The 27,922-nt window shown below is 45.7% G+C and overlaps 1 protein-coding gene across 6 annotated transcripts in view; it reads left to right on the forward strand.

Annotated features, from left to right (window-relative positions):
- The window catches only part of LOC148454020 (uncharacterized), a 954,022-nt gene that overhangs the window by 579,072 nt on the left and 347,028 nt on the right, over positions 1-27,922 (forward strand). For all 6 annotated transcript variants that reach the window (XM_088461342.1, XM_088461343.1, XM_088461341.1 and 3 more), the window contains one exon: positions 27,185-27,338. In XM_088461342.1, coding sequence (XP_088317468.1) covers positions 27,185-27,338 — 154 coding nt within the window. The remainder of the gene's footprint in view (positions 1-27,184; positions 27,339-27,922) is intronic.

Here is a 27,922-nt window from a genome sequence, read left to right on the forward strand (position 1 = left end):
AGCACAGTCTCCCATATGCAGACTCAGGAGCACATAGATATACAGGTGTCACATATCACATTACTCAGCGCAGTCTCCATATACAGACTCAGGAGCACACAGATATACAGGTGTCACATATCACATTACTCAGCACAGTCTCCCATATACAGACTCAGGAGCACACAGATAAACAGGTGTCACATATCACATTACTAAGCGCAGTCTCCTATATAAAGACTCAGGAGCACACAGATATACAGGTGTCACATATCACATTACTCAGCGCAGTCTCCCATATACAGACTCATGAGCACACAGATATACAGGTGTCACATATCACATTACTCAGCGCAGTCTCCTATATACAGACTCAGGAGCACACAGATATAAAGGTGTCACATATCACATTACTCAGCGTAGTCTCCCGTATACAGACTGAGGAGCACACAGATATACAGGTTAACATATCACATTACTCAGAACAGTCTCCCATATACAGACTTAGGAGCACACAGATATTCAGGTGTCACATATCACATTACTCAGCACAGTCTCCATATACAGACTCAGGAGCACACAGATATTCAGGTGTCACATATCACATTACTCAGCACAGTCTCCATATACAGACTCAAGAGCACACAGATATACAGGTGTCACATATCACATTACTCAGCGCAGTCTCCCATATACAGACTCAGGAGCACACAGATATACAGGTGTCACATATCACATTACTCAGCGCAGTCTCCTATATACAGACTCAGGAGCACACAGATATACAGGTGTCACATATCACATTACTCAGCACAGTCTCCCCTATACAGACTCAGGAGCACACAGATATACATGTGTCACATATCAAATTACTCAGCGCAGTCTCCTATATACAGACTCAGGATCACACAGCTATACAGGTGTCACATATCACATTACTCAGCGCAGTCTCCTATATACAGACTCAGGAGCACACAGATATACAGGTTTCACATATCACATTACTCAGCGCAGTCTCCTATATACAGGTGTCACCTATCACATTACTCTGCGCAGTCTCCCATATACAGACTCAGGAGCACACATATATACAGGTGTCACATATCACATTACTCAGCGCAGTCTCCCATATACAGACTCAGGAGCACACAGATATTCAGGTGTCACATATCACATTACTCAGCGCAGTCTCCTATATACAGACTCAGGAGCACACAGATATTCAGGTGTCACATATCACATTACTCAGCGCAGTCTCCTATATACAGACTCAGGAGCACACAGATATTCAGGTGTCACATATCACATTACTCAGCGCAGTCTCCTATATACAGACTCAGGAGCACACAGATATACAGGTTTCACATATCACATTACTCAGCGCAGTCTCCTATATACAGGTGTCACCTATCACATTACTCTGCGCAGTCTCCCATATACAGACTCAGGAGCACACATATATACAGGTGTCACATATCACGTTACTCAGCGCAGTCTCCCATATACAGACTCAGGAGCACACAGATATTCAGGTGTCACATATCACATTACTCAGCGCAGTCTCCTATATACAGACTCAGGAGCACACAGATATTCAGGTGTCACATATCACATTACTCAGCACAGTCTCCATATACAGACTCAGGAGCACACAGATATACAGGTGTCACATATCACATTACTCAGCGCAGTCTCCCATATACAGACTCAGGAGCACACAGATATACAGGTGTCACATATCACAGTACTCAGCGCAGTCTCCTATATACAGACTCAGGAGCACACAGATATACAGGTGTCACATATCACATTACTCAGCGCAGTCTCCTATATACAGACTCAGGAGCACACAGATATACAGGTGTCACATATCAAATTACTCAGCGCAGTCTCCTATATACAGACTCAGGATCACACAGCTATACAGGTGTCACATATCACATTACTCAGCGCAGTCTCCTATATACAGACTCAGGAGCACACAGATATACAGGTTTCACATATCACATTACTCAGCGCAGTCTCCTATATACAGGTGTCACCTATCACATTACTCTCCGCAGTCTCCCATATACAGACTCAGGAGCACACATATATACAGGTGTCACATATCACATTACTCAGCGCAGTCTCCCATATACAGACTCAGGAGCACACAGATATTCAGGTGTCACATATCACATTACTCAGCACAGTCTCCCATATACAGACTCAGGAGCACACAGATATACAGGTGTCACATATCACATTACTCAGCGCAGTCTCCCATATACAGACTCAGGAGCACACAGATATACAGGTGTCACATATCACATTACTCAGCGTAGTCTCCTGTATACAGACTTAGGAGCACACAGCTATACAGGTGTCACCTATAACATTACTCAGCGCAGTCTCCTATATACAGACTCAGGAGCACACTGATATTCAGGTGTCACATATCACATTACTCAGCACAGTCTCCATATACAGACTCAGGAGCACACAGATATACAGGTGTCACATATCACATTACTCAGCGCAGTCTCCCATATACAGACTCAGGAGCACACAGATATACAGGTGTCACATATCACATTACTCAGCGCAGTCTCCCATATACAGACTCAGGAGCACACAGATATACAGTTGTAACATATCACATTACTCAGCACAGTCTCCCATATACAGACTTAGGAGCACACAGATATACAGGTGTCACCTATAACATTACTCAGCGCAGTCTCCTATATACAGACTCAGGAGCACACAGATATTCAGGTGTCACATATCACATTACTCAGCACAGTCTCCATATACAGACTCAGGAGCACACAGATATACAGGTGTCACATATCACATTACTCAGCGCAGTCTCCATATACAGACTCAGGAGCACACAGATATACAGGTGTCACATATCACATTACTCAGCGCAGTCTCCCATATACAGACTCAGGAGCACACAGATATACAGGTGTCACATATCACATTACTCAGCGCAGTCTCCTATATACAGACTCAGGAGCACACAGATATACAGGTGTCACATATCACATTACACAGCGCAGTCTCCTATATACAGACTCAGGAGCACACAGATATACAGGTGTCACATATCACATTACTCAGCGCAGTCTCCCATATACAGACTCAGGAGCACACAGCTATACAGGTGTCACATATCACAGTACTCAGCGCAGTCTCCTATATACAGACTCATGAGCACACATATATACAGGTGTCACATATCACATTACTCAGCGCTGTCTCCCATATACAGACTCAGGAGCACACAGATATACAGGCGTCACATATCACATTACTCAGCGCAGTCTCCTATATACAGACTCAGGAGCACACAGATATACAGGTGTCACATATCACATTACTCAGCGTAGTCTCCTGTATACAGACTCAGGAGCACACAGATATACAGGTTTCACATATCACATTACTCAGCACAGTCTCCCATATGCAGACTCAGGAGCACACAGATATACAGGTGTCACATATCACATTACTCAGCGCAGTCTCCATATACAGACTCAGGAGCACACAGATATACAGGTGTCAGCTATCACATTACTCAGCACAGTCTCCCATATACAGACTCAGGAGCACACAGATATACAGGTGTCACATATCACATTACTAAGCGCAGTCTCCTATATAAAGACTCAGGAGCACACAGATATACAGGTGTCACATATCACATTACTCAGCGCAGTCTCCCATATACAGACTCAGGAGCACACAGATATACAGGTGTCACATATCACATTACTCAGCGCAGTCTCCTATATACAGACTCAGGAGCACACAGATATAAAGGTGTCACATATCACTTTACTCAGCGTAGTCTCCCGTATACAGACTCAGGAGCACACAGATATACAGGTTAACATATCACATTACTCAGCACAGTCTCCCATATACAGACTTAGGAGCACACAGATATTCAGGTGTCACATATCACATTACTCAGCACAGTCTCCATATACAGACTCAGGAGCACACAGATATTCAGGTGTCACATATCACATTACTCAGCGCAGTCTCCTATATACAGACTCAGGAGCACACAGATATTCAGGTGTCACATATCACATTACTCAGCACAGTCTCCATATACAGACTCAGGAGCACACAGATAAACAGGTGTCACATATCACATTACTCAGCGCAGTCTCCCATATACAGACTCAGGAGCACACAGATATACAGGTGTCACATATCACAGTACTCAGCGCAGTCTCCCCTATACAGACTCAGGAGCACACAGATATACAGGTGTCACATATCACATTACTCAGCGCAGTCTCCCATATACAGACTCATGAGCACACAGCTATACAGGTGTCACATATCACATTACTCAGCGCAGTCTCCTATATACAGACTCAGGAGCACACAGATATACAGGTGTCACATATCACATTACTCAGCACAGTCTCCCCTATACAGACTCAGGAGCACACAGATATACAGGTGTCACATATCACATTACTCAGCGCAGTCTCCCATATACAGACTCAGGAGCACACAGATATACAGGTGTCACATATCACATTACTCAGCACAGTCTCCCATATGCAGACTCAGGAGCACACAGATATACAGGTGTCACATATCACATTACTCAGCGCAGTCTCCATATACAGACTCAGGAGCACACAGATATACAGGTGTCACCTATCACATTACTCAGCACAGTCTCCCATATACAGACTCAGGAGCACACAGATATACAGGTGTCACATATCACATTACTAAGCGCAGTCTCCTATATAAAGACTCAGGAGCACACAGATATACAGGTGTCACATATCACATTACTCAGCGCAGTCTCCCATATACAGACTCATGAGCACACAGATATACAGGTGTCACATATCACATTACTCAGCGCAGTCTCCTATATACAGACTCAGGAGCACACAGATATAAAGGTGTCACATATCACATTACTCAGCGTAGTCTCCCGTATACAGACTCAGGAGCACACAGATATACAGGTTAACATATCACATTACTCAGCACAGTCTCCCATATACAGACTTAGGAGCACACAGATATTCAGGTGTCACATATCACATTACTCAGCACAGTCTCCATATACAGACTCAGGAGCACACAGATATTCAGGTGTCACATATCACATTACTCAGCACAGTCTCCATATACAGACTCAGGAGCACACAGATATACAGGTGTCACATATCACATTACTCAGCGCAGTCTCCCATATACAGACTCAGGAGCACACAGATATACAGGTGTCACATATCACATTACTCAGTGCAGTCTCCTATATACAGACTCAGGAGCACACAGATATACAGGTGTCACATATCACATTACTCAGCACAGTCTCCCCTATACAGACTCAGGAGCACACAGATATACAGGTGTCACATATCAAATTACTCAGCGCAGTCTCCTATATACAGACTCAGGATCACACAGCTATACAGGTGTCACATATCACATTACTCAGCGCAGTCTCCTATATACAGACTCAGGAGCACACAGATATACAGGTTTCACATATCACATTACTCAGCGCAGTCTCCTATATACAGGTGTCACCTATCACATTACTCTGCGCAGTCTCCCATATACAGACTCAGGAGCACACAGATATACAGGTGTCACATATCACATTACTCAGCACAGTCTCCCATATGCAGACTCAGGAGCACACAGATATACAGGTGTCACATATCACATTACTCAGCGCAGTCTCCTATATACAGACTCAGGAGCACACAGATATACAGGTGTCACATATCACATTACTCAGCGCAGTCTCCTATATACAGACTCAGGAGCACACAGATATACAGGTGTCACATATCACATTACTCAGCGTAGTCTCCTGTATACAGACTCAGGAGCACACAGATATACAGGTGTCACATATCACATTACTAAGCGCAGTCTCCTATATAAAGACTCAGGAGCACACAGATATACAGGTGTCACATATCACATTACTCAGCGCAGTCTCCCATATGCAGACTCAGGAGCACACAGATATACAGGTGTCACATATCACATTACTCAGCGCAGTCTCCTATATACAGACTCAGGAGCACACAGATATAAAGGTGTCACATATCACATTACTCAGCGTAGTCTCCCGTATACAGACTCAGGAGCACACAGATATACAGGTTAACATATCACATTACTCAGCACAGTCTCCCATATACAGACTTAGGAGCACAAAGATATTCAGGTGTCACATATCACATTACTCAGCACAGTCTCCATATACAGACTCAGGAGCACACAGATATTCAGGTGTCACATATCACATTACTCAGCACAGTCTCCATATACAGACTCAGGAGCACACAGATATACAGGTGTCACATATCACATTACTCAGCGCAGTCTCCCATATACAGACTCAGGAGCACACAGATATACAGGTGTCACATATCACAGTACTCAGCGCAGTCTCCCCTATACAGACTCAGGAGCACACAGATATACAGGTGTGACATATCACATTACTCAGCGCAGTCTCCCATATACAGACTCAGGAGCACACAGATATACAGGTGTCACATATCACATTACTCAGCGCAGTCTCCCATATACAGACTCATGAGCACACAGCTATACAGGTGTCACATATCACATTACTCTGCGCAGTCTCCTATATACAGACTCAGGAGCACACAGATATACAGGTGTCACATATCACATTACTCAGCACAGTCTCCCCTATACAGACTCAGGAGCACACAGATATACAGTTGTCACATATCACATTACTCAGCGCAGTCTCCCCTATACAGACTCAGGAGCACACAGATATACAGTTGTCACATATCACATTACTCAGCACAGTCTCCCATATGCAGACTCAGGAGCACACAGATATACAGGTGTCACATATCACATTACTCAGCGCAGTCTCCATATACAGACTCAGGAGCACACAGATATACAGGTGTCACCTATCACATTACTCAGCACAGTCTCCCATATACAGACTCAGGAGCACACAGATATACAGGTGTCACCTATCACATTACTCAGCACAGTCTCCTATATAAAGACTCAGGAGCACACAGATATACAGGTGTCACATATCACATTACTCAGCGCAGTCTCCCATATACAGACTCATGAGCACACAGCTATACAGGTGTCACATATCACATTACTCTGCGCAGTCTACTATATACAGACTCAGGAGCACACAGATATACAGGTGTCACATATCACATTACTCAGCACAGTCTCCCCTATACAGACTCAGGAGCACACAGATATACAGGTGTCACATATCACATTACTCAGCGCAGTCTCCTATATACAGACTCAGGAGCACACAGATATACAGGTGTCACCTATCACATTACTCAGCACAGTCTCCCATATACAGACTCAGGAGCACACAGATATACAGGTGTCACATATCACATTACTAAGCGCAGTCTCCTATATAAAGACTCAGGAGCACACAGATATACAGGTGTCACATATCACATTACTCAGCGCAGTCTCCCATATACAGACTCATGAGCACACAGCTATACAGGTGTCACATATCACATTACTCTGCGCAGTCTCCTATATACAGACTCAGGAGCACACAGATATACAGGTGTCACATATCACATTACTCAGCACAGTCTCCCCTATACAGACTCAGGAGCACACAGATATACAGGTGTCACATATCACATTACTCAGCGCAGTCTCCTATATACAGACTCAGGAGCACACAGATATACAGGTGTCACATATCACATTACTCAGCGCAGTCTCCCATATGCAGACTCAGGAGCACACAGATATACAGGTGTCACGTATCACATTACTCAGCGCAGTCTCCATATACAGACTCAGGAGCACACAGATATACAGGTGTCACCTATCACATTACTCAGCACAGTCTCCCATATACAGACTCAGGAGCACACAGATATACAGGTGTCACATATCACATTACTAAGCGCAGTCTCCTATATAAAGACTCAGGAGCACACAGATATACAGGTGTCACATATCACATTACTCAGCGCAGTCTCCTATATACAGACTCAGGAGCACACAGATATACAGGTGTCACATATCACATTACTCAGCGCAGTCTCCCATATACAGACTCAGGAGCACACAGATATACAGGTGTCACATATCACATTACTCAGCACAGTCTCCCATATACAGACTCAGGAGCACACAGATATACAGGTGTCACATATCACATTACTCAGCGCAGTCTCCCATATACAGACTCATGAGCACACAGCTATACAGGTGTCACATATCACATTACTCAGCGCAGTCTCCCATATACAGACTCAGGAGCACACAGATATACAGGTGTCACATATCACATTACTCAGCGCAGTCTCCCATATACAGACTCAGGAGCACACAGATATACAGGTTAACATATCACATTACTCAGCACAGTCTCCCATATACAGACTTAGGAGCACACAGATATTCAGGTGTCACATATCACATTACTCAGCACAGTCTCCATATACAGACTCAGGAGCACACAGATATTCAGGTGTCACATATCACATTACTCAGCGCAGTCTCCATATACAGACTCAGGAGCACACAGATATACAGGTGTCACATATCACATTACTCAGCGCAGTCTCCCATATGCAGACTCAGGAGCACACAGATATACAGGTGTCACATATCACATTACTCAGCACAGTCTCCATATACAGACTCAGGAGCACACAGATATTCAGGTGTCACATATCACATTACTCAGCATAGTCTCCATATACAGACTCAGGAGCACACAGATATACAGGTGTCACATATCACATTACTCAGCGCAGTCTCCCATATACAGACTCAGGAGCACACAGATATACAGGTGTCACATATCACAGTACTCAGCGCAGTCTCCCCTATACAGACTCAGGAGCACACAGATATACAGGTGTCACATATCACATTACTCAGCACAGTCTCCCATATACAGACTTAGGAGCACACAGATATTCAGGTGTCACATATCACATTACTCAGCACAGTCTCCATATACAGACTCAGGAGCACACAGATATTCAGGTGTCACATATCACATTACTCAGCGCAGTCTCCATATACAGACTCAGGAGCACACAGATATACAGGTGTCACATATCACATTACTCAGCGCAGTCTCCCATATACAGACTCAGGAGCACACAGATATACAGGTTAACATATCACATTACTCAGCACAGTCTCCCATATACAGACTTAGGAGCACACAGATATTCAGGTGTCACATATCACATTACTCAGCACAGTCTCCATATACAGACTCAGGAGCACACAGATATTCAGGTGTCACATATCACATTACTCAGCGCAGTCTCCATATACAGACTCAGGAGCACACAGATATACAGGTGTCACATATCACATTACTCAGCGCAGTCTCCCATATGCAGACTCAGGAGCACACAGATATACAGGTGTCACATATCACATTACTCAGCACAGTCTCCATATACAGACTCAGGAGCACACAGATATTCAGGTGTCACATATCACATTACTCAGCATAGTCTCCATATACAGACTCAGGAGCACACAGATATACAGGTGTCACATATCACATTACTCAGCGCAGTCTCCCATATACAGACTCAGGAGCACACAGATATACAGGTGTCACATATCACAGTACTCAGCGCAGTCTCCCCTATACAGACTCAGGAGCACACAGATATACAGGTGTCACATATCACATTACTCAGCGCAGTCTCCCATATACAGACTCATGAGCACACAGCTATACAGGTGTCACATATCACATTACTCTGCGCAGTCTCCTATATACAGACTCAGGAGCACACAGATATACAGGTGTCACATATCACATTACTCAGCACAGTCTCCCCTATACAGACTCAGGAGCACACAGATATACAGTTGTCACATATCACATTACTCAGCACAGTCTCCCATATACAGACTCAGGAGCACACAGATATACAGGTGTCACATATCACATTACTAAGCGCAGTCTCCTATATAAAGACTCAGGAGCACACAGATATACAGGTGTCACATATCACATTACTCAGCGCAGTCTCCCATATACAGACTCAGGAGCACACAGATATACAGGTGTCATATATCACATTACTCAGCGCAGTCTCCCATATACAGACTCATGAGCACACAGCTATACAGGTGTCACATATCACATTACTCTGCGCAGTCTCCTATATACAGACTCATGAGCACACAGATATACAGGTGTCACATATCACATTACTCAGCGCAGTCTCCCATATACAGACTCATGAGCACACAGCTATACAGGTGTCACATATCACATTACTCTGCGCAGTCTCCTATATACAGACTCAGGAGCACACAGATATACAGGTGTCACATATCACATTACTCAGCACAGTCTCCCCTATACAGACTCAGGAGCACACAGATATACAGGTGTCACATATCACATTACTCAGCGCAGTCTCCTATATACAGACTCAGGAGCACACAGATATACAGGTGTCACATATCACATTACTCAGCACAGTCTCCCATATGCAGACTCAGGAGCACACAGATATACAGGTGTCACATATCACATTACTCAGCGCAGTCTCCATATACAGACTCAGGAGCACACAGATATACAGGTGTCACCTATCACATTACTCAGCACAGTCTCCCATATACAGACTCAGGAGCACACAGATATACAGGTGTCACATATCACATTACTAAGCGCAGTCTCCTATATAAAGACTCAGGAGCACACAGATATACAGGTGTCACATATCACATTACTCAGCGCAGTCTCCTATATACAGACTCAGGAGCACACAGATATACAGGTGTCACATATCACATTACTCAGCGCAGTCTCCCATATACAGACTCAGGAGCACACAGATATACAGGTGTCACATATCACATTACTCAGCACAGTCTCCCATATACAGACTCAGGAGCACACAGATATACAGGTGTCACATATCACATTACTCAGCGCAGTCTCCCATATACAGACTCATGAGCACACAGCTATACAGGTGTCACATATCACATTACTCAGCGCAGTCTCCCATATACAGACTCAGGAGCACACAGATATACAGGTGTCACATATCACATTACTCAGCACAGTCTCCATATACAGACTCAGGAGCACACAGATATTCAGGTGTCACATATCACATTACTCAGCGCAGTCTCCCATATACAGACTCAGGAGCACACAGATATACAGGTGTCACATATCACATTACTCAGCACAGTCTCCATATACAGACTCAGGAGCACACAGATATTCAGGTGTCACATATCACATTACTCAGCGCAGTCTCCATATACAGACTCAGGAGCACACAGATATACAGGTGTCACATATCACATTACTCAGCGCAGTCTCCCATATACAGACTCAGGAGCACACAGATATTCAGGTGTCACATATCACATTACTCAGCGCAGTCTCCATATACAGACTCAGGAGCACACAGATATAAAGGTGTCACATATCACATTACTCAGCGTAGTCTCCCGTATACAGACTCAGGAGCACACAGATATACAGGTTAACATATCACATTACTCAGCACAGTCTCCCATATACAGACTTAGGAGCACAAAGATATTCAGGTGTCACATATCACATTACTCAGCACAGTCTCCATATACAGACTCAGGAGCACACAGATATTCAGGTGTCACATATCACATTACTCAGCACAGTCTCCATATACAGACTCAGGAGCACACAGATATACAGGTGTCACATATCACATTACTCAGCGCAGTCTCCCATATACAGACTCAGGAGCACACAGATATACAGGTGTCACATATCACAGTACTCAGCGCAGTCTCCCCTATACAGACTCAGGAGCACACAGATATACAGGTGTCACATATCACATTACTCAGCGCAGTCTCCCATATACAGACTCAGGAGCACACAGATATACAGGTGTCACATATCACATTACTCAGCGCAGTCTCCCATATACAGACTCATGAGCACACAGCTATACAGGTGTCACATATCACATTACTCTGCGCAGTCTCCTATATACAGACTCAGGAGCACACAGATATACAGGTGTCACATATCACATTACTCAGCACAGTCTCCCCTATACAGACTCAGGAGCACACAGATATACAGGTGTCACATATCACATTACTCAGCGCAGTCTCCTATATACAGACTCAGGAGCACACAGATATACAGGTGTCACATATCACATTACTCAGCACAGTCTCCCATATGCAGACTCAGGAGCACACAGATATACAGGTGTCACATATCACATTACTCAGCGCAGTCTCCATATACAGACTCAGGAGCACACAGATATACAGGTGTCACCTATCACATTACTCAGCACAGTCTCCCATATACAGACTCAGGAGCACACAGATATACAGGTGTCACATATCACATTACTAAGCGCAGTCTCCTATATAAAGACTCAGGAGCACACAGATATACAGGTGTCACATATCACATTACTCAGCGCAGTCTCCCATATACAGACTCAGGAGCACACAGATATACAGGTGTCGCATATCACATTACTCAGCACAGTCTCCCATATACAGACTCAGGAGCACACAGATATACAGGTGTCACATATCACATTACTCATCGCAGTCTCCCATATACAGACTCATGAGCACACAGCTATACAGGTGTCACATATCACATTACTCAGCGCAGTCTCCCATATACAGACTCAGGAGCACACAGATATACAGGTGTCACATATCACATTACTCAGCGCAGTCTCCCATATACAGACTCAGGAGCACACAGATATACAGGTTAACATATCACATTACTCAGCACAGTCTCCCATATACAGACTTAGGAGCACACAGATATTCAGGTGTCACATATCACATTACTCAGCACAGTCTCCATATACAGACTCAGGAGCACACAGATATACAGGTGTCACATATCACATTACTCAGCGCAGTCTCCCATATACAGACTCAGGAGCACACAGATATACAGGTGTCACATATCACAGTACTCAGCGCAGTCTCCCCTATACAGACTCAGGAGCACACAGATATACAGGTGTCACATATCACATTACTCAGCGCAGTCTCCTATATACAGACTCAGGAGTATACAGATATACAGGTGTCACATATCACATTACTCAGCGTAGTCTCCTGTATACAGACTCAGGAGCACACAGATATACAGGTGTCACATATCACATTACTCAGCACAGTCTCCCATATACAGACTCAGGAGCACACAGATATACAGGTGTCACATATCACATTACTCAGCGCAGTCTCCATATACAGACTCAGGAGCACACAGATATACAGGTGTCACCTATCACATTACTCAGCACAGTCTCCCATATACAGACTCAGGAGCACACAGATATACAGGTGTCACATATCACATTACTCAGCGCAGTCTCCTATATAAAGACTCAGGAGCACACAGATATACAGGTGTCACATATCACATTACTCAGCGCAGTCTCCATATACAGACTCAGGAGCACACAGATATACAGGTGTCACCTATCACATTACTCAGCACAGTCTCCCATATACAGACTCAGGAGCACACAGATATACAGGTGTCACATATCACATTACTCAGCGCAGTCTCCTATATAAAGACTCAGGAGCACACAGATATACAGGTGTCACCTACCACATTACTCAGCGTAGTCTCCTGTATACAGACTCAGGAGCACACAGATATACAGGTGTCGCCTACCACATTACTCAGCGCAGTCTCCTATATACAGACTCAGGAGCACACAGATATACAGGTGTCACATATCACATTACTCAGCACAGTCTCCTATATACAGACTCAGGAGCACACAGATATACAGGTGTCATATATCACATTACTCAGCGCAGTCTCCTATATACAGACTCAGGAGCACACAGATATACAGGTGTCACATATCACATTACTCAGCACAGTCTCCTATATACAGACTCAGGAGCACACAGATATACAGGTGTCATATATCACATTACTCAGCGCAGTCTCCTATATACAGACTCAGGAGCACACAGATATACAGGTGTCACATATCACTTTACTCAGCGCAGTCTCCTATATACAGACTCAGGAGTATACAGATATACAGGTGTCACATATCACATTACTCAGCGTAGTCTCCTGTATACAGACTCAGGAGCACACAGATATACAGGTGTCACATATCACATTACTCAGCACAGTCTCCCATATACAGACTCAGGAGCACACAGATATACAGGTGTCACATATCACATTACTCAGCGCAGTCTCCATATACAGACTCAGGAGCACACAGATATACAGGTGTCACCTATCACATTACTCAGCACAGTCTCCCATATACAGACTCAGGAGCACACAGATATACAGGTGTCACATATCACATTACTCAGCGCAGTCTCCTATATAAAGACTCAGGAGCACACAGATATACAGGTGTCACATATCACATTACTCAGCGCAGTCTCCCATATACAGACTCAGGAGCACACAGATATACAGGTGTCACATATCACATTACTCAGCGCAGTCTACTATATATAGACTCAGGAGTATACAGATATACAGGTGTCACATATCACATTACTCAGCGCAGTCTCCCATATATAGACTCAGGAGCATACAGATATACAGGTGTCACATATCACAGTACTCAGTGCAGTCTCCTATATACAGACTGAGGAGCACACAGATATACAGGTGTCACATATCACATTACTCAGCGCAGTCTCCTATATACAGAGTCAGGAGCACACAGATATACAGGTGTCACATATCACATTTCTCATCGCAGTCTCCTATATACAGACTCAGGAGCACACAGATATACAGGTGTCACTTATCACATTACTCAGCGCAGTCTCCTATATACAGACTCAGGAGCACACGGATATACAGGTGTCACATATCACATTACTCAGCGCAGTCTCCTATATACAGACTCAGGAGCACACAGATATACAGGTGTCACATATCACATTACTCAGCGCAGTCTCCATATACAGACTCAGGAGCACACCGATATACAGGTGTCACCTATCACATTACTCAGCGCAGTCTCCTATATACAGACTCAGGAACACACAGATATACAGGTGTCACCTATCACATTACTCAGCGCAGTCTCCTATATACAGACTCAGGAGCACACAGATATACAGGTGTCACATATCACATTACTCTGCGCAGTCTCCATATACAGACTCAGGAGCACACGGATATACAGGTGTCACATATCACATTACTCAGCGCAGTCTCCTATATACAGACTCAGGAGCACACAGATATACAGGTGTCACATATCACATTACTCAGCGCAGTCTCCATATACAGACTCAGGAGCACACAGATATACAGGTGTCACATATCACATTACTCAGCGCAGTCTCCTATATACAGACTCAGGAACACACAGATATACAGGTGTCACCTATCACATTACTCAGTGCACTCTCCCATATACAGACTCAGGAGCACACAGATATACAGGTGTCACCTATCACATTACTCAGCGCAGTCTCCTATATACAGACTCAGGAGCACACAGATATACTGGTGTCACATTACTCAGCACAGTCTCCCATATACAGACTCAGGAGCACACAGATATACAGGTGTCACATATCCCATTACCCAGCGCAGTCTCCTATATACAGACTCAGGAGCACACAGATATACAGGTGTCACATATCACATTACTCAGCGCAGTCTCCCATATACAGACTCAGGAGCACACAGATATACAGGTGTCACATATCCCATTACCCAGCGCAGTCTCCTATATACAGACTCAGGAGCACACAGATATACAGGTGTCACATATCACATTACTCAGCGCAGTCTCCCATATACAGACTCAGGAGCACACAGATATACAGGTGTCACATATCCCATTACCCAGCGCAGTCTCCTATATACAGACTCAGGAGCACACAGATATACAGGTGTCACATATCACATTACTCAGCGTAGTCTCCTATATACAGACTCAGGAGCACACAGATATACAGGTTTCACATATCACATTACTCAGCGCAGTCTCCCATATACAGACTCAGGAGGACACAGATATACAGGTGTCACACATCACATTACTCAGCGCAGTCTCCTATATACAGACTCAGGAGCACACAGATATACAGGTGTCACACATCACATTACTCAGCGCAGTCTCCCATATACAGACTCAGGAGCACACAGATATACAGGTGTCACATATCACATTACTCAGCACAGTCTCCCATATACAGACTGAGTAGCACACAGATATACAGGTGTCACACATCACATTAATCAGCGCAGTCTCCCATATACAGACTGAGTAGCACACAGATATACAGGTGTCACACATCACATTACTCAGCGCAGTCTCCTATATACAGACTCAGGAGCACACAGATATACAGGTGTCACATATCACATTACTCAGCGCAGTCTCCTATATAAAGACTCAGGAGCACACAGATATACAGGTGTCACATATCACATTACTCAGCGCAGTCTCCCATATACAGACTCAGGAGCACACAGATATACAGGTGTCACATATCACATTACTCAGCGCAGTCTACTATATATAGACTCAGGAGTATACAGATATACAGGTGTCACATATCACATTACTCAGCGCAGTCTCTTGGTGCGACATAAAAGCGTTTTCGGCCCAAAGAAAAAAAGATGCCTGCTGCTAGCATAGTCTCCCGGGACCGGGCACGCAAAGAGGGGTAAAGTAGTGTGAGGACGCATCTGTAATATAAATATATTGGGATAATAAGATTTAAAGGAAAATAATGAAAAAAAATATGAAAAGTAAGTATCTGTAGTTTCAGCAATATCCTGCGTCACGTTATGCCAGTAGCATATGTGTATCAGATACGACATACTAGTGACAGTGCAAAAGGGGTAAATGGACAGATAAGTAAAACCATTCTCTTCTCAGTAGACCTTCTTAATACGATTTACTGAGTATTTCTGTTTGTTGAGTCTCCCTTATCCAAATACAGACTTACTTTGCATGACTGAGACAGTGACTCCTTTGCTTTTTGTTGGTACAATGTACACACACTTTGTCTAAGGCACACTTTATTACAAATATTGTATAACATGACCTTCAGGCTGTGTATAAGGTGTAAATAACATAAATGTATTCTGTGATTAGATTTGGGTCCTATTCCCAAGATATTTCATTATTTTATGCAAATATTCCAAAATACGGAAAAGTCCCAAGCATTTTGGATATGGGAGACTGTACCACAAGCGTGCCCCACAAATAGTCTTCAGTCTTTCTCATATATATCCCCAGTTACCCTGATGTCAGAACTTGTCACTATTACTATAACAGTTGATTCAAAATAATAAAATGAAAAAAGTCTTTCCCTGTAATTAGAACATAACATACTGTGAGCCGTATTCAGTTAGAGGCGAGCCGCAGTAATTTAACGTGGCCCGGACTTAACGCCGACTTAAAGTATCGCACGTGTGCCCACGTATCCCCTTATTCAATTTCAAAGTAGGCGAAAACAGGACTCGGCGATACTGGATCGGTGAAAAAAAACGGGAATTTTTGGGAAATAATTGTAGGACCCCCCTAAAGATGTCCAGACCTCGGGGATGACTATGGGTACCCCCGTTTTTGCCTGCAGAAGAAAGTCAGGGTTTTTAAATAGCCGCTGCAGGTGTTTTTTTCCCAACTGAAGAAGAGATGCAAAAGAGCAGGGTGGGTTTTTTTCAGTTTTTTAAGTGGTCCCATCAAATTTGGGGTACATGAAAATGGGTACTAGAATATTTTCATTTTTTTTTTTTACATTTTGGAAAAATGCACCTGCCGGCGGCTATTACAAATCCCGACTTTCTTTAAGAGATTAAAATGGTGGTACCCATAGTGATCCCCTATGTCTAAACATCTTTAGGGTGTCGCCTGGATTATTTCCCAAAAATTCCCATTATTTTTCTACCTGTAAAAAATGGGATAAAAGTTTAAAAAAAATAAAAATGACATAGGCCCCCCCCCCCCTCCAGAAGCTTAACCAGCCCCCGGCTTGGCAGCCAGTGGCGGTTTCTAAAAATACGGGGAACAAAATGTGTAGGGTTCCACCGTATTTCAGAAACCAACACCAGGCTGCAGGGACTAGTGCTGGTTTTAAATATAGGGGGCAAAAAAGACGCGGGGTTCCCCCTATATTTAAGACCAACACCAGACCCAACCGACCGGGGTGTAATGCCACAGCCCGGAGACCCAATCACCGGGGTTTCAGGTCCAAAACATTAGCACCCCAAGTCAGTCAGCGCAAGCCGGTGAGCTCGGGGGAGTCGGGGACCCCCAAAAAAGGGTCCCCCCCATCCCGAGCACCTCAGGCTTACGCTGAAGCCCGGGGCTCTTCCCCATACCCCTGGAGCGGTGGGTATGGGGGTAATGGGGGGCCAAATAATGTAAGACTATTGTACTTTACAGTGGAACTACAAGTGCCAGCATGCCTGCCATTTTGCACTAGTGGAACTACAAGTGCCAGCAGACTTCACTGTAAAATAAATAGTTAAGAAAAGACAAAGAACACACACACCGTGATTAGTATAACTGTATTTCATACACCTACCCATTCACACATACTTACCTATACCAGATGTATCTGTCCTCTTCTACAGTAGAAATCCTTAATGAATGGCCCTGCAAACAAAAAATCATACTCACCTATATCCTGGCGCTGGTCTCCGCAGTAGTCCATGAACTTGGCAAAACAAAAAAACGAGTTCACGATCCACACACCGGCTATCAGTATGTGTTTCCACACATACTAATAGCTCCCGAATGGGTGCTGACTGGACTGCACGGAGCTTGCATGTCCCGTGAGCCAATCAGTGGCCGCACTGACTGTAGAGCGCCCGCTGATTGGCTCCGGCAATTGACAGCCCACGTGGGAACTGTCAGTTACCAGAGCCAATCAGCGACCGCTCTACAGTCAGCGCGGCCGCTGATTGGCTGACGGACTGCAATGCCCCGTTCAGTCCCGTCAGCTGGCATTCGGGAGGGATGTGTATGTGTGGTCCATAGAGTAGGTTTTTGTTTTGCCAAGTCACGGGGATGCTACGGAGACCAGAGCAAGGATATAGGTGAGTATGAATTCTTTTTTGCAAGGCCATTCAGTATGTATATTCCATCTGGTATAGGTAAGTATGTGTGAATGGGTAGGTGTGTGTAATAAAGTTATACTGGACACTGTGTGTGCTTTTTGTTTTGTTTTTTTCAACTATTTTACTGTGAAGTTACAAGTGCCGCATGTCTGCTGGCACTTGTAGTTCCACAAGTGCAAAATGGCAGGCATGCTGGCACTTGTAGTTCCACTGTAAAGTACAGTAGTCTTACATTATTTGCCCCACTCTCATTACCCCCATACCCACCGCTCCAGGGCTATGGGGAAGAGCCCAGGGCTTCAGCTTAAGCCTGGGGTGCTTGGGAGGGGGGGGAACCTTCTTTGGGGGTCCCTGACTCCCCCGAGATCACCGGCTTTCGCTGACCGACTTGGGGTGCTAAGGCCTTGGACCTGAAACCCCGGTGATTGGGTCTCCGGGCTGTGGCATTACACCCCGGTCGGTTGGGTCTGGTGCTGGTCTTAAATATAGGGGGAACCCCACGTCTTTTTTGCCCCCTATATTTAAAACCAGCACTAGTCCCTGCAGCCTGGTGTTGGCTTCTAAAATATGGTGGTTAAGCTTTTGGAGGGGGGGCCTATGTCATTTTTTTTAAACCTTTTATCCCGGTTTTTTACAGGTAGAAACATAATGGGAATTTTTGGGAAATATTCCAGGGGACACCCTAAAGATGTTTAGACATAGGGGATCACTATGGGTACCCCCATTATTATCTCCTGAAGGAAGCCGGAGTTTGTAATAGCTGTGGCAGGTGCATAAATGCGGCTTGGAAGGAAGTGCTGCAGAAGAGCATTTAGAAGGATTTTTTGGGAAAAATAACCATGCCCATCAGGTTTTGGGTACTTGAAAATGGGGGTCAGCATATTTTAAAGTTGCTAAAGTGAGTTGAAAAAAAAACGTGAAAACCCCACCTGCTCCAATGAAAAACACTTGGGGCATACTTGGGGACCCCCCCAGAGTCAAGTTCGCTAGTTTTTAACTTTGTCCCGCAATTTTTTTTTTTCACCCCCAAAATTAAAGTGATTTTTTGGGGTTTCCTAAAGTGTTTTTTTTTTAAAAAAATTACACCGTTTACCTTTGGGGGACTATCTGAAGGCTGCACGGGGGTCCTTCAATGTTGCACCCCAAAACCCCAATTCTGCACTTTTTAACGCTGCTATTCATAGGCAATACTTTTCCACCTATTATATTGCGTTAACTTTCCGCCTAGGCGGAAAGTCTTTCTAATTGAATACGGGGTAAAATGAAAACAGGCGAAAATGACGTCATCAGCGGTAAATTACCGCCGATCCGGACTTAACGCCTCAAATTGAATACGGCCCTTAAGCTTTAAAAAATACAAAAGCAGATGGACTAGAAATATATATGTACTTTTTATTCTATACTTGTGTCATTTTATTTAGAGCACTTTTATTTCTTTCATAGTTAGCGGTACATAGCCATTATATTAATTAGAGATGTTTTGCTTTGCTCATAGGCTCCCAGGAAATGACTGAGAAGAAAGGAGGATGATAGAGGAACACTAATGTTACACTGAGAAGATAATATACAGATGATTTAGGTGGCGATGTATCACAGCTTGGAGAGAGATAAATTACTAACCAATCAGCTTGTCTCATTTATCAAACACAGCCTGTAAAGTGACAGAAGCTGATTATCTCTATCAAAGGTTTGATACATCTCCCCGTAGTGAGAGTATTGGGAGGGGGCGGTAAGGATAATGTGTTAGGACAGTGTTGGCTAACCTTGACACTCCAGCTGTTGTGGAACTATATATCCCAGCATGCCCTGCCACAGTTTTAGCATGCCCTAATAGCAAAACTGTAGCAGTGCATGCTGGGTTATGTAGTTCCATAACAGCTGGAGTGTCAAGGTTAGCCAACACTGTGTTAGGATAATGAATTAAATAAAAAAAATATATATTTCTACTTCAGGGTCCATAGGCTCCACAGGGAGACCTTGTGATATAAGTGATGAAGGAGTCATCCGGGCCCCATGCAGTAAAATTTTTCTCCCAGGATGCACTGGGTCTCTATACCCTTCCTCCGGGCCAGAGGCACCTCAGTTTCGTTGGGTGCCAGCCGCAGTCGGGTCACTGAAACGCGGGGGGCTGTTAACAGCCTCTGAAGATTTTTTATTTTCAAGAAGATATTTCATTTCTGCAGAGCAGACAGTCCAGGGGACATCCGCGCTGCCGCTCCGTCACGCCGCCTACGCCGGTACTGATCCGAGGATCTCGGTGGGTCTCTGGGGTCTTGGCTAGCAGGGACCCCGCGAGGATCCCTGGACTGCAGCCGGGCACTATGGGGAGCAGGTGAGCGACGGGTCACCCAGGCATTAAGTTCCCTGCGCTGCCATTTTGAACACCAGGGACACAGGCTGAGACACTTTTCAGCGTCCCGGGGGTTAATTACTGGCCAGGGGAGGCAGCCTTCCCTGTTTAACAGCCGGCTCCTCCCCTCAGCGCGCCATTCCACTGCGGTCTGGCTACGCTGAGCTGCTCTCCTCCACGAGCCATGCCACCTCTGAGGTCTCCGGCGGCCATTTTCTTGGTGGCAATGTCGCAGTTTTCTCTGGCCAGCATGCGCCCGGTCCCCCTGTATACCTTTCCCTTTTGGGTCAGTGTATGCAGCAGTATTGCCTTCCAGACACTGAGTCTGCGTAGTTGATTATAGCGCCATGGTGCAGGGTCATTTCTGCATTGTATGTGACTTATGCTGGCGCTGTCTGTGTCACCAAACTCATTTCTACAACTGTCTCTATCTCTGATTCATGCCCAGCTTACAGGTGTAGTCAGGGTGTTTCTGAGATTATATATGTATATATATATTATAGCTAGTATTTGTGAGAGTTCTCACATACTGTTGTGTGTTGCACTCTGCCATATCTGAGCAGTATGATCCTGCAGCTTGCCCAAGAATCAGACAGGACCAGTGTTTTGCCTTCCTAACTAGTATCATATATACTCAGTGGTTGCATTATACCCAGTGCCATATTGTGTGCGATATTGCCCTACAAGGGACAATAATGTGCGCTCTGCAGCACCCACTCTGCTATTTTACAGGTCAGGTGCTGCAGGTTTAAGTGAGGAGGAGATGGTACAGGATGGATTATGGACAAGGAGGTTATAATCCACCAGGCCCTTCTAATGTCCCGTTCACTGTGTAGAAACCCCCTTGGGTTTCCTCTTATCTCAGGTCTTGGCTACTATGTGGCCCGCTTAGCGGTGCCAGCTGTTTTCTCCTTTATAGGAAAGTCTGTTTTTTTTCCCTCACCGGGATTTCCACAACAGATTACTGCTATACAGATTCCTCCTGTGCCACCATGGATAGATGGCGGCTACCTCTACTGCTAAAGACTTGTTGCAGGAGGAGAAAACCGTTAAGCCATCTAAGCGTCCTATGGTGTCATCACAGCTCTCAGATTCTGAGATGTCTTCTGATGATGGAGAGATTGCGTATGTCTCTAACCCTGAGTCCCTTCCACTGGAGATGGAGATTTGTTTTGGGGCTAATATTCCTGTTTTGGTGTGAACTGTCAGAGCCATCTAGGTCATAGAGGTCACCTCCTCTGTTCAAGCAGGCTCTGTTTGTACAAATAAAGGGCTACTTCTGTCGACTGCCTTTATCAGATCATTTAGTTGATCACAGGGCTACAGCCTGGCGAATGCTCGGTAAGAGGTATCAACCTCAGAGACGTTTGGCTGCGTGTTATCCATTTCCTGAAGTTCATAGCACGAAATGGAACTCATCCCCTACAGGTCAGCGTTACCTATGCCTTTCATTTCTTCCATGAAGGTTAGGAAGGTGAAGGTTTGCTGGAAGTCTATATACCCTTCCCTCAAATGCTTCTGGGGTTCAGATTTGGTTGGTAACATCAGAGATGCAGCCACTTATAGTGGGGAGGCTGCTCTGGTTATCAGTCTCCTGACTTCCAGTGTCTCGGCTGCAGCTGTGTCTGATCGCCGTTTCCTGTGGTTGCATTCTTGGAGGGCAGATGCTGATTCCAAGAAAGGCCTACCATGCTCGTCATACACTGGGGAAGTATTGTTTGATCCTGACATGGACAGGACTGGGGATAGGTTGGCAGCGGTTAATTCTGCGTTTCTGCCTTCGGCTTCATCGAAGCCTTGCACCTCCTCCTTTCGATCCTCAAGGTTAGCCCCCCAGGTCAGGCCTTCCCAAGACTGTCAGCTTCCAGAAAGGCTGTCAAACCCAAGAAACAGGCCTGGAGTACATAACATCCTGCTTCCAAGTCCGAGGATAAACCCTCAGCCTAACGGGATAGGCCTCCCTCTGGGGGTCCCAGGGTGGGAAGCCGACTTCTTCAGTTCACCCAGTGTTGGTGTCAGACCACCGCAGACACCTGTGTAAGAGAAGTAGTCTCTCACGGGTACGCCCTCTCCTTCCACAGAAGACCTTCCCATCAGTTTTTCTGCATAGGCCTTCAGTCAGACAAAGACAAGGCTTTACAAATCCAGAAGACTGTACACTAATTGCTTCAAGCAGGAGTCATAGTACCTGTCCCCGTTGCCCCAGAGGGGAACAGATTATTATTCCAATCCCTTTCTGGTTGAAAGACCGAACGGATCCCATCAGCCTATCCTCAATCTCAAGTCCCTGAACAAATTCCTCAGGGTACCTCAGTTCAGGATGGAACCCTACACTCAGTTATACTGTCTATGGAACCTGGGGATTTTATGGTGTCACTGGATATTCAGGATGCATACCTGCATATTCCAATTACTTCGTTTCTCCAGCGTTTTTTTCAGGTTTGCTGTTTTGCGACAACGTTTCCAATTTTGGGCTCTACCGTTTGGCCTCTTTACTGCACCTCTGGTGTTTACCAAACTTATGGCGGTAATGGCAGCCCATCTACGGCTGCAGGGAGTCCGCCTGTTACCCTACCTGGACGATCTTTTACTGTTCGCAGGGTCTCCAGAGGTACTTCACCACCACCTACAGCTGACAATATCTGAGCTTCAGGCGCACGGGTGGTTGATCAATGGGGAGAAGTCCTCCTTGATTCCATGTCAAAGGAGGCTCCATCTGAGATTCACAACAGATTCACAACAGCAGCGGATCTTTCTGACTGCAGAAAAGATCTCCACTTTGCAAACGCCTCCACAGTCGCCGAGTGTCCATCCACTCAGCAATGCAGTTACTGGGCTCCATGGTGTCGACTTTCGTCATGGTGGAATATGCGCAGTTTCATTCCCGGCTTCTACAGAAATTGATCCTCTCCAGGTGGGTCGGCTTACACCATCGGATAAAGGTACAAATGATAGTGCTTTCTCCGGAGGTGCGTCTGTCTCTTGCTTGGTGGCAGCAGGCGGGCCACCTCATCAGGGGGCGCTTCTTTTTGGTCAGTCTCCGGGATTGGGGCGCAGTGACAGGTCCACACTCATTTCAGGGACGCTGAACAGCAGAGGAGTCTGCCCTGCCAATTAACATATTGGAACTTCGGGTGGTCTTCAGGGCCCTGCAGCTAGCCAGACTCCTACTTCACGGAAAACCTGTGCAAGTTCAGGCAGACAACGCCACGACCAAGGCTTACTTCAACCATCAAAGAGGAATTCGAAGTCAGGCGACAATGACAGAAGTGTCACGCATTCTGACATGGACGGAAGGTCATCTCCCAGCCATATCGACAGTGTTCATTCCAGGAGTTCTCAATTGGGAAGCGGACTTCCTCAGCCTTCACGACATGCATCCCTGAGAATGGTCTCTTCACCAAGAAGTGTTTCAGCTCCTAGTGGACAAGTGGGGCCTTCCGGACGTGAACCTCATAGCCTCCCAACACAATCACAAACTGCCAGTGTACGGGTACAGAACAAGAGACACCAAGGCTCTCTTGGTAGATACTCTGTCAGTCAAGTGGACCTTCCAGTTTGCGTACCTGTTTCCTCCAATCTCTCTTCTTCCTCAAGTACAGTACATAGGAAGTTCAAACAAGGAGGAGGCACTTTCCTGCTGGTGGCTCCAGCGTGGCCCAGACAGCACTCAGAACTTCAGAGTTTCTCCATCGACACTCTGTTGCTGTTGTCTCAATGTCAGGACCTGTTGTCTCAAGGTCCTTGCCTTTCCCTGGACCTTGGTAGTCTGTCTTTGACAGCGTGGCTCTTGAGATATCCCTCCTAAAGTCCAAGGGGTTAATACCATGCTCAGAGCACGTAAACCAGCCTCTGCCAGGATTTGCCACATGGTGTGGCAGGCCTACTTTCAATGGTGTCGTCCCAAAGGTTACAATCACCAGGTGTTTTGGATATCCAGAGTTTTGGCTTTCCTGCAGGCGGGTTTGAATCTTGGTCTCCACCTTATCTCGCTGAATGTGCATGTATCTGCTCTTTCAGGGTGGTTCCAGCAAAGGATTGCTCTTTCTGATATCCGCACTTTCCTACAGGTTGTCCTTCACATTCAGCCTCCCTTTGTCCCTCCTGTTGCACCTTAGAATTTGGCTGTGGTCATTAGGGCCCTCCAAGGCCCTCCATTTGAACCCCTGGACTCAGTGGATTTCAAATGGCTTACAGCTAAGACTGTTTTTCTTCTGGCTATTGCTTCCGCCAGAAGAGTATCAGACTTGGGGGCTCTCTCTTTCCGTTCCCCAATTCTGGTTTTTCACCGGGATAGAGCGGTGCTTCAGACTCGCCCTCAGGCCCTGATTCAGAGCCGGACGCTCTGACAGAGCACTCACTCTGAATCAGGGCCGGCCTTCTTGTTTTTTAGAGCGGCCCCCTGGCCGCTCACATAGCTATGGGTGACCACCCACAGCTACAGCGAGCGGCCAGGAAGATGGTCGCGATGGTCAAGACCATCGCGACCATCAGGCTTGCGATGAGACCCTTGTGGTAGGGCCCCAGAGAGCTTTTGGCTCTAACAGACCCGAAAGCTTTCTCACTAACATCACTTGTGATGTCAGTGGTGCCGGCCCCAGACGGTAGGCGTTCCCATGGGAACGCCTCCGTCTGGGCAGCCACTCCCCCGGCCCGCCCACCAAAGGGGGCGTGCTGTCACTCAACATCGACAGCACGCCCCCTTTGGTATGAGACCCGTCGCTATCCGGGTCTCGCGCATGCGCACTGGGCCACCATCGACCCGCTTGCGAGCGCATAGCGCTCGCGAGCGAGTCTGAATCAGGCCTTCGGTTCCTTCCTAAGGTGGTTTCTAGTTTCCACATTAATGAGGAAATTATTGTAGCAGCCTTTAATTCTCTAGATCTCTCGGCAGGTGAGGCCTCATTAGATGTTGTACATGTCTTCAGGATTTATGTGGACCGTACCAGTTCCCTTAGGAGGTCGGACTCGGCCAATAAACAAACTTTGGCTAGATGGATTCACTTGCCGATCTCTGAGGCTTACACTCATGAGGGCCTTCCAGTGCCGCCCTCTATTACTGCTCATTCTACTCGGGCTGTGGGTCCTTCATGGGCAGCTCGCCGTGGCGCCTCGGCTGTTCAGCTTTGTACGGCGGCCACGTGGTCTTCTGTCCAGACCTTTGTGAGGTATTATGCATTTGATACCTTTGCCTCTCAGGATGCTTCCTTTGGGCGGCGGATTCTCCTCTCTGCACAGGAGCGCCCCCGCCCTTAAAGCGACTGCTTTGGGACATCCCCAAGGACTCCCTGTGGAGCCTATGGACCCTGAAGTAGAAAATGAGAGATATGGTAAGAACTTACCTTTCTTATCTCTCTTTCTACGAAGTCCATAGGGTCCACAGGGCACCGACCCTGATGAACCTGTGCTTCAGATGGGTTTCGCTCTGGTCACCGGTTTTCCGTCTTCTGTGTGAGAATAGGATTCTTGAGTGTTCCAGACTTCTTTCTCTCTCTTTTATCCTCCAGCCTTTGGCTTGCTATCAAACTGAGGTGCCTCTTATCCAGGGGCGGGGTATAGAGGGAGACCAAGTGCATCCTGGAAGAAAAATTTAACTGCATTGTGCCTGGATGACTCCATCATCACCTATACCCCAAGGTCTCCCTGTGGACCCTATGGACTTCGTAGAAAGAGAGATAACAAAAGTAAGTTCTTACCATAACTCATTATTGATTCTATAGGTTGCGAGTTCTTTCCCTGTGTAACACATCAGTGTCAGACATCGGACTGTTCTATCTACGGGGACTGAAACTCTTGGAGGAGTTAAACCTGGACCGAACTAAAGTGACCAGCAAAGGGGTGTCCCAGTGTATCCCCCATCTTCCACACCTGCAGGTTCAGTCACATATCATCACTGCTCTGCTCCCTTGTGTCATACATTACTGTGTCCTACACCTAATCCTTCCTCCACACATGCTCTATACACTAGTGACACCTACATCACTAATATCATCACTGCTCTGCTCCCTTGTGTCATACATTACTGTGTCCTACACCTAATCCTTCCTCCACACATGCTCTATACACTAGTGACAGCTGTATCACTAATATCATCACTGCTCTGCTCCCTTGTGTCATACATTACTGTGTCCTACACCTAATCCTTCCTCCACACATGCTCTATACACTAGTGACATCTACATCACTAATATCATCACTGCTCTGCTCCCTTGTGTCATACATTACTGTGTACTACACCTAATCCTTCCCCCACACATGCTCTATACACTAGTGACAGCTACATCACTAATATCATCACTGCTCTGCTCCCTTGTGTCATACATTACTGTGTCCTACACCTAATCCTTCCTCCACACATGCTATATACACTAGTCACATCTACATCACTAATATCATCACTGCTCTGCTCCCTTGTGTCATACATTACTGTGTCCTACACCTAATCCTTCCTCCACACA

Source organism: Taudactylus pleione, unplaced genomic scaffold (genome assembly GCF_031769625.1).
Source record: "Taudactylus pleione unplaced genomic scaffold, aTauple2 ptg001039l, whole genome shotgun sequence".
NCBI classification, from domain to species: Eukaryota; Metazoa; Chordata; class Amphibia; order Anura; family Myobatrachidae; genus Taudactylus; species Taudactylus pleione.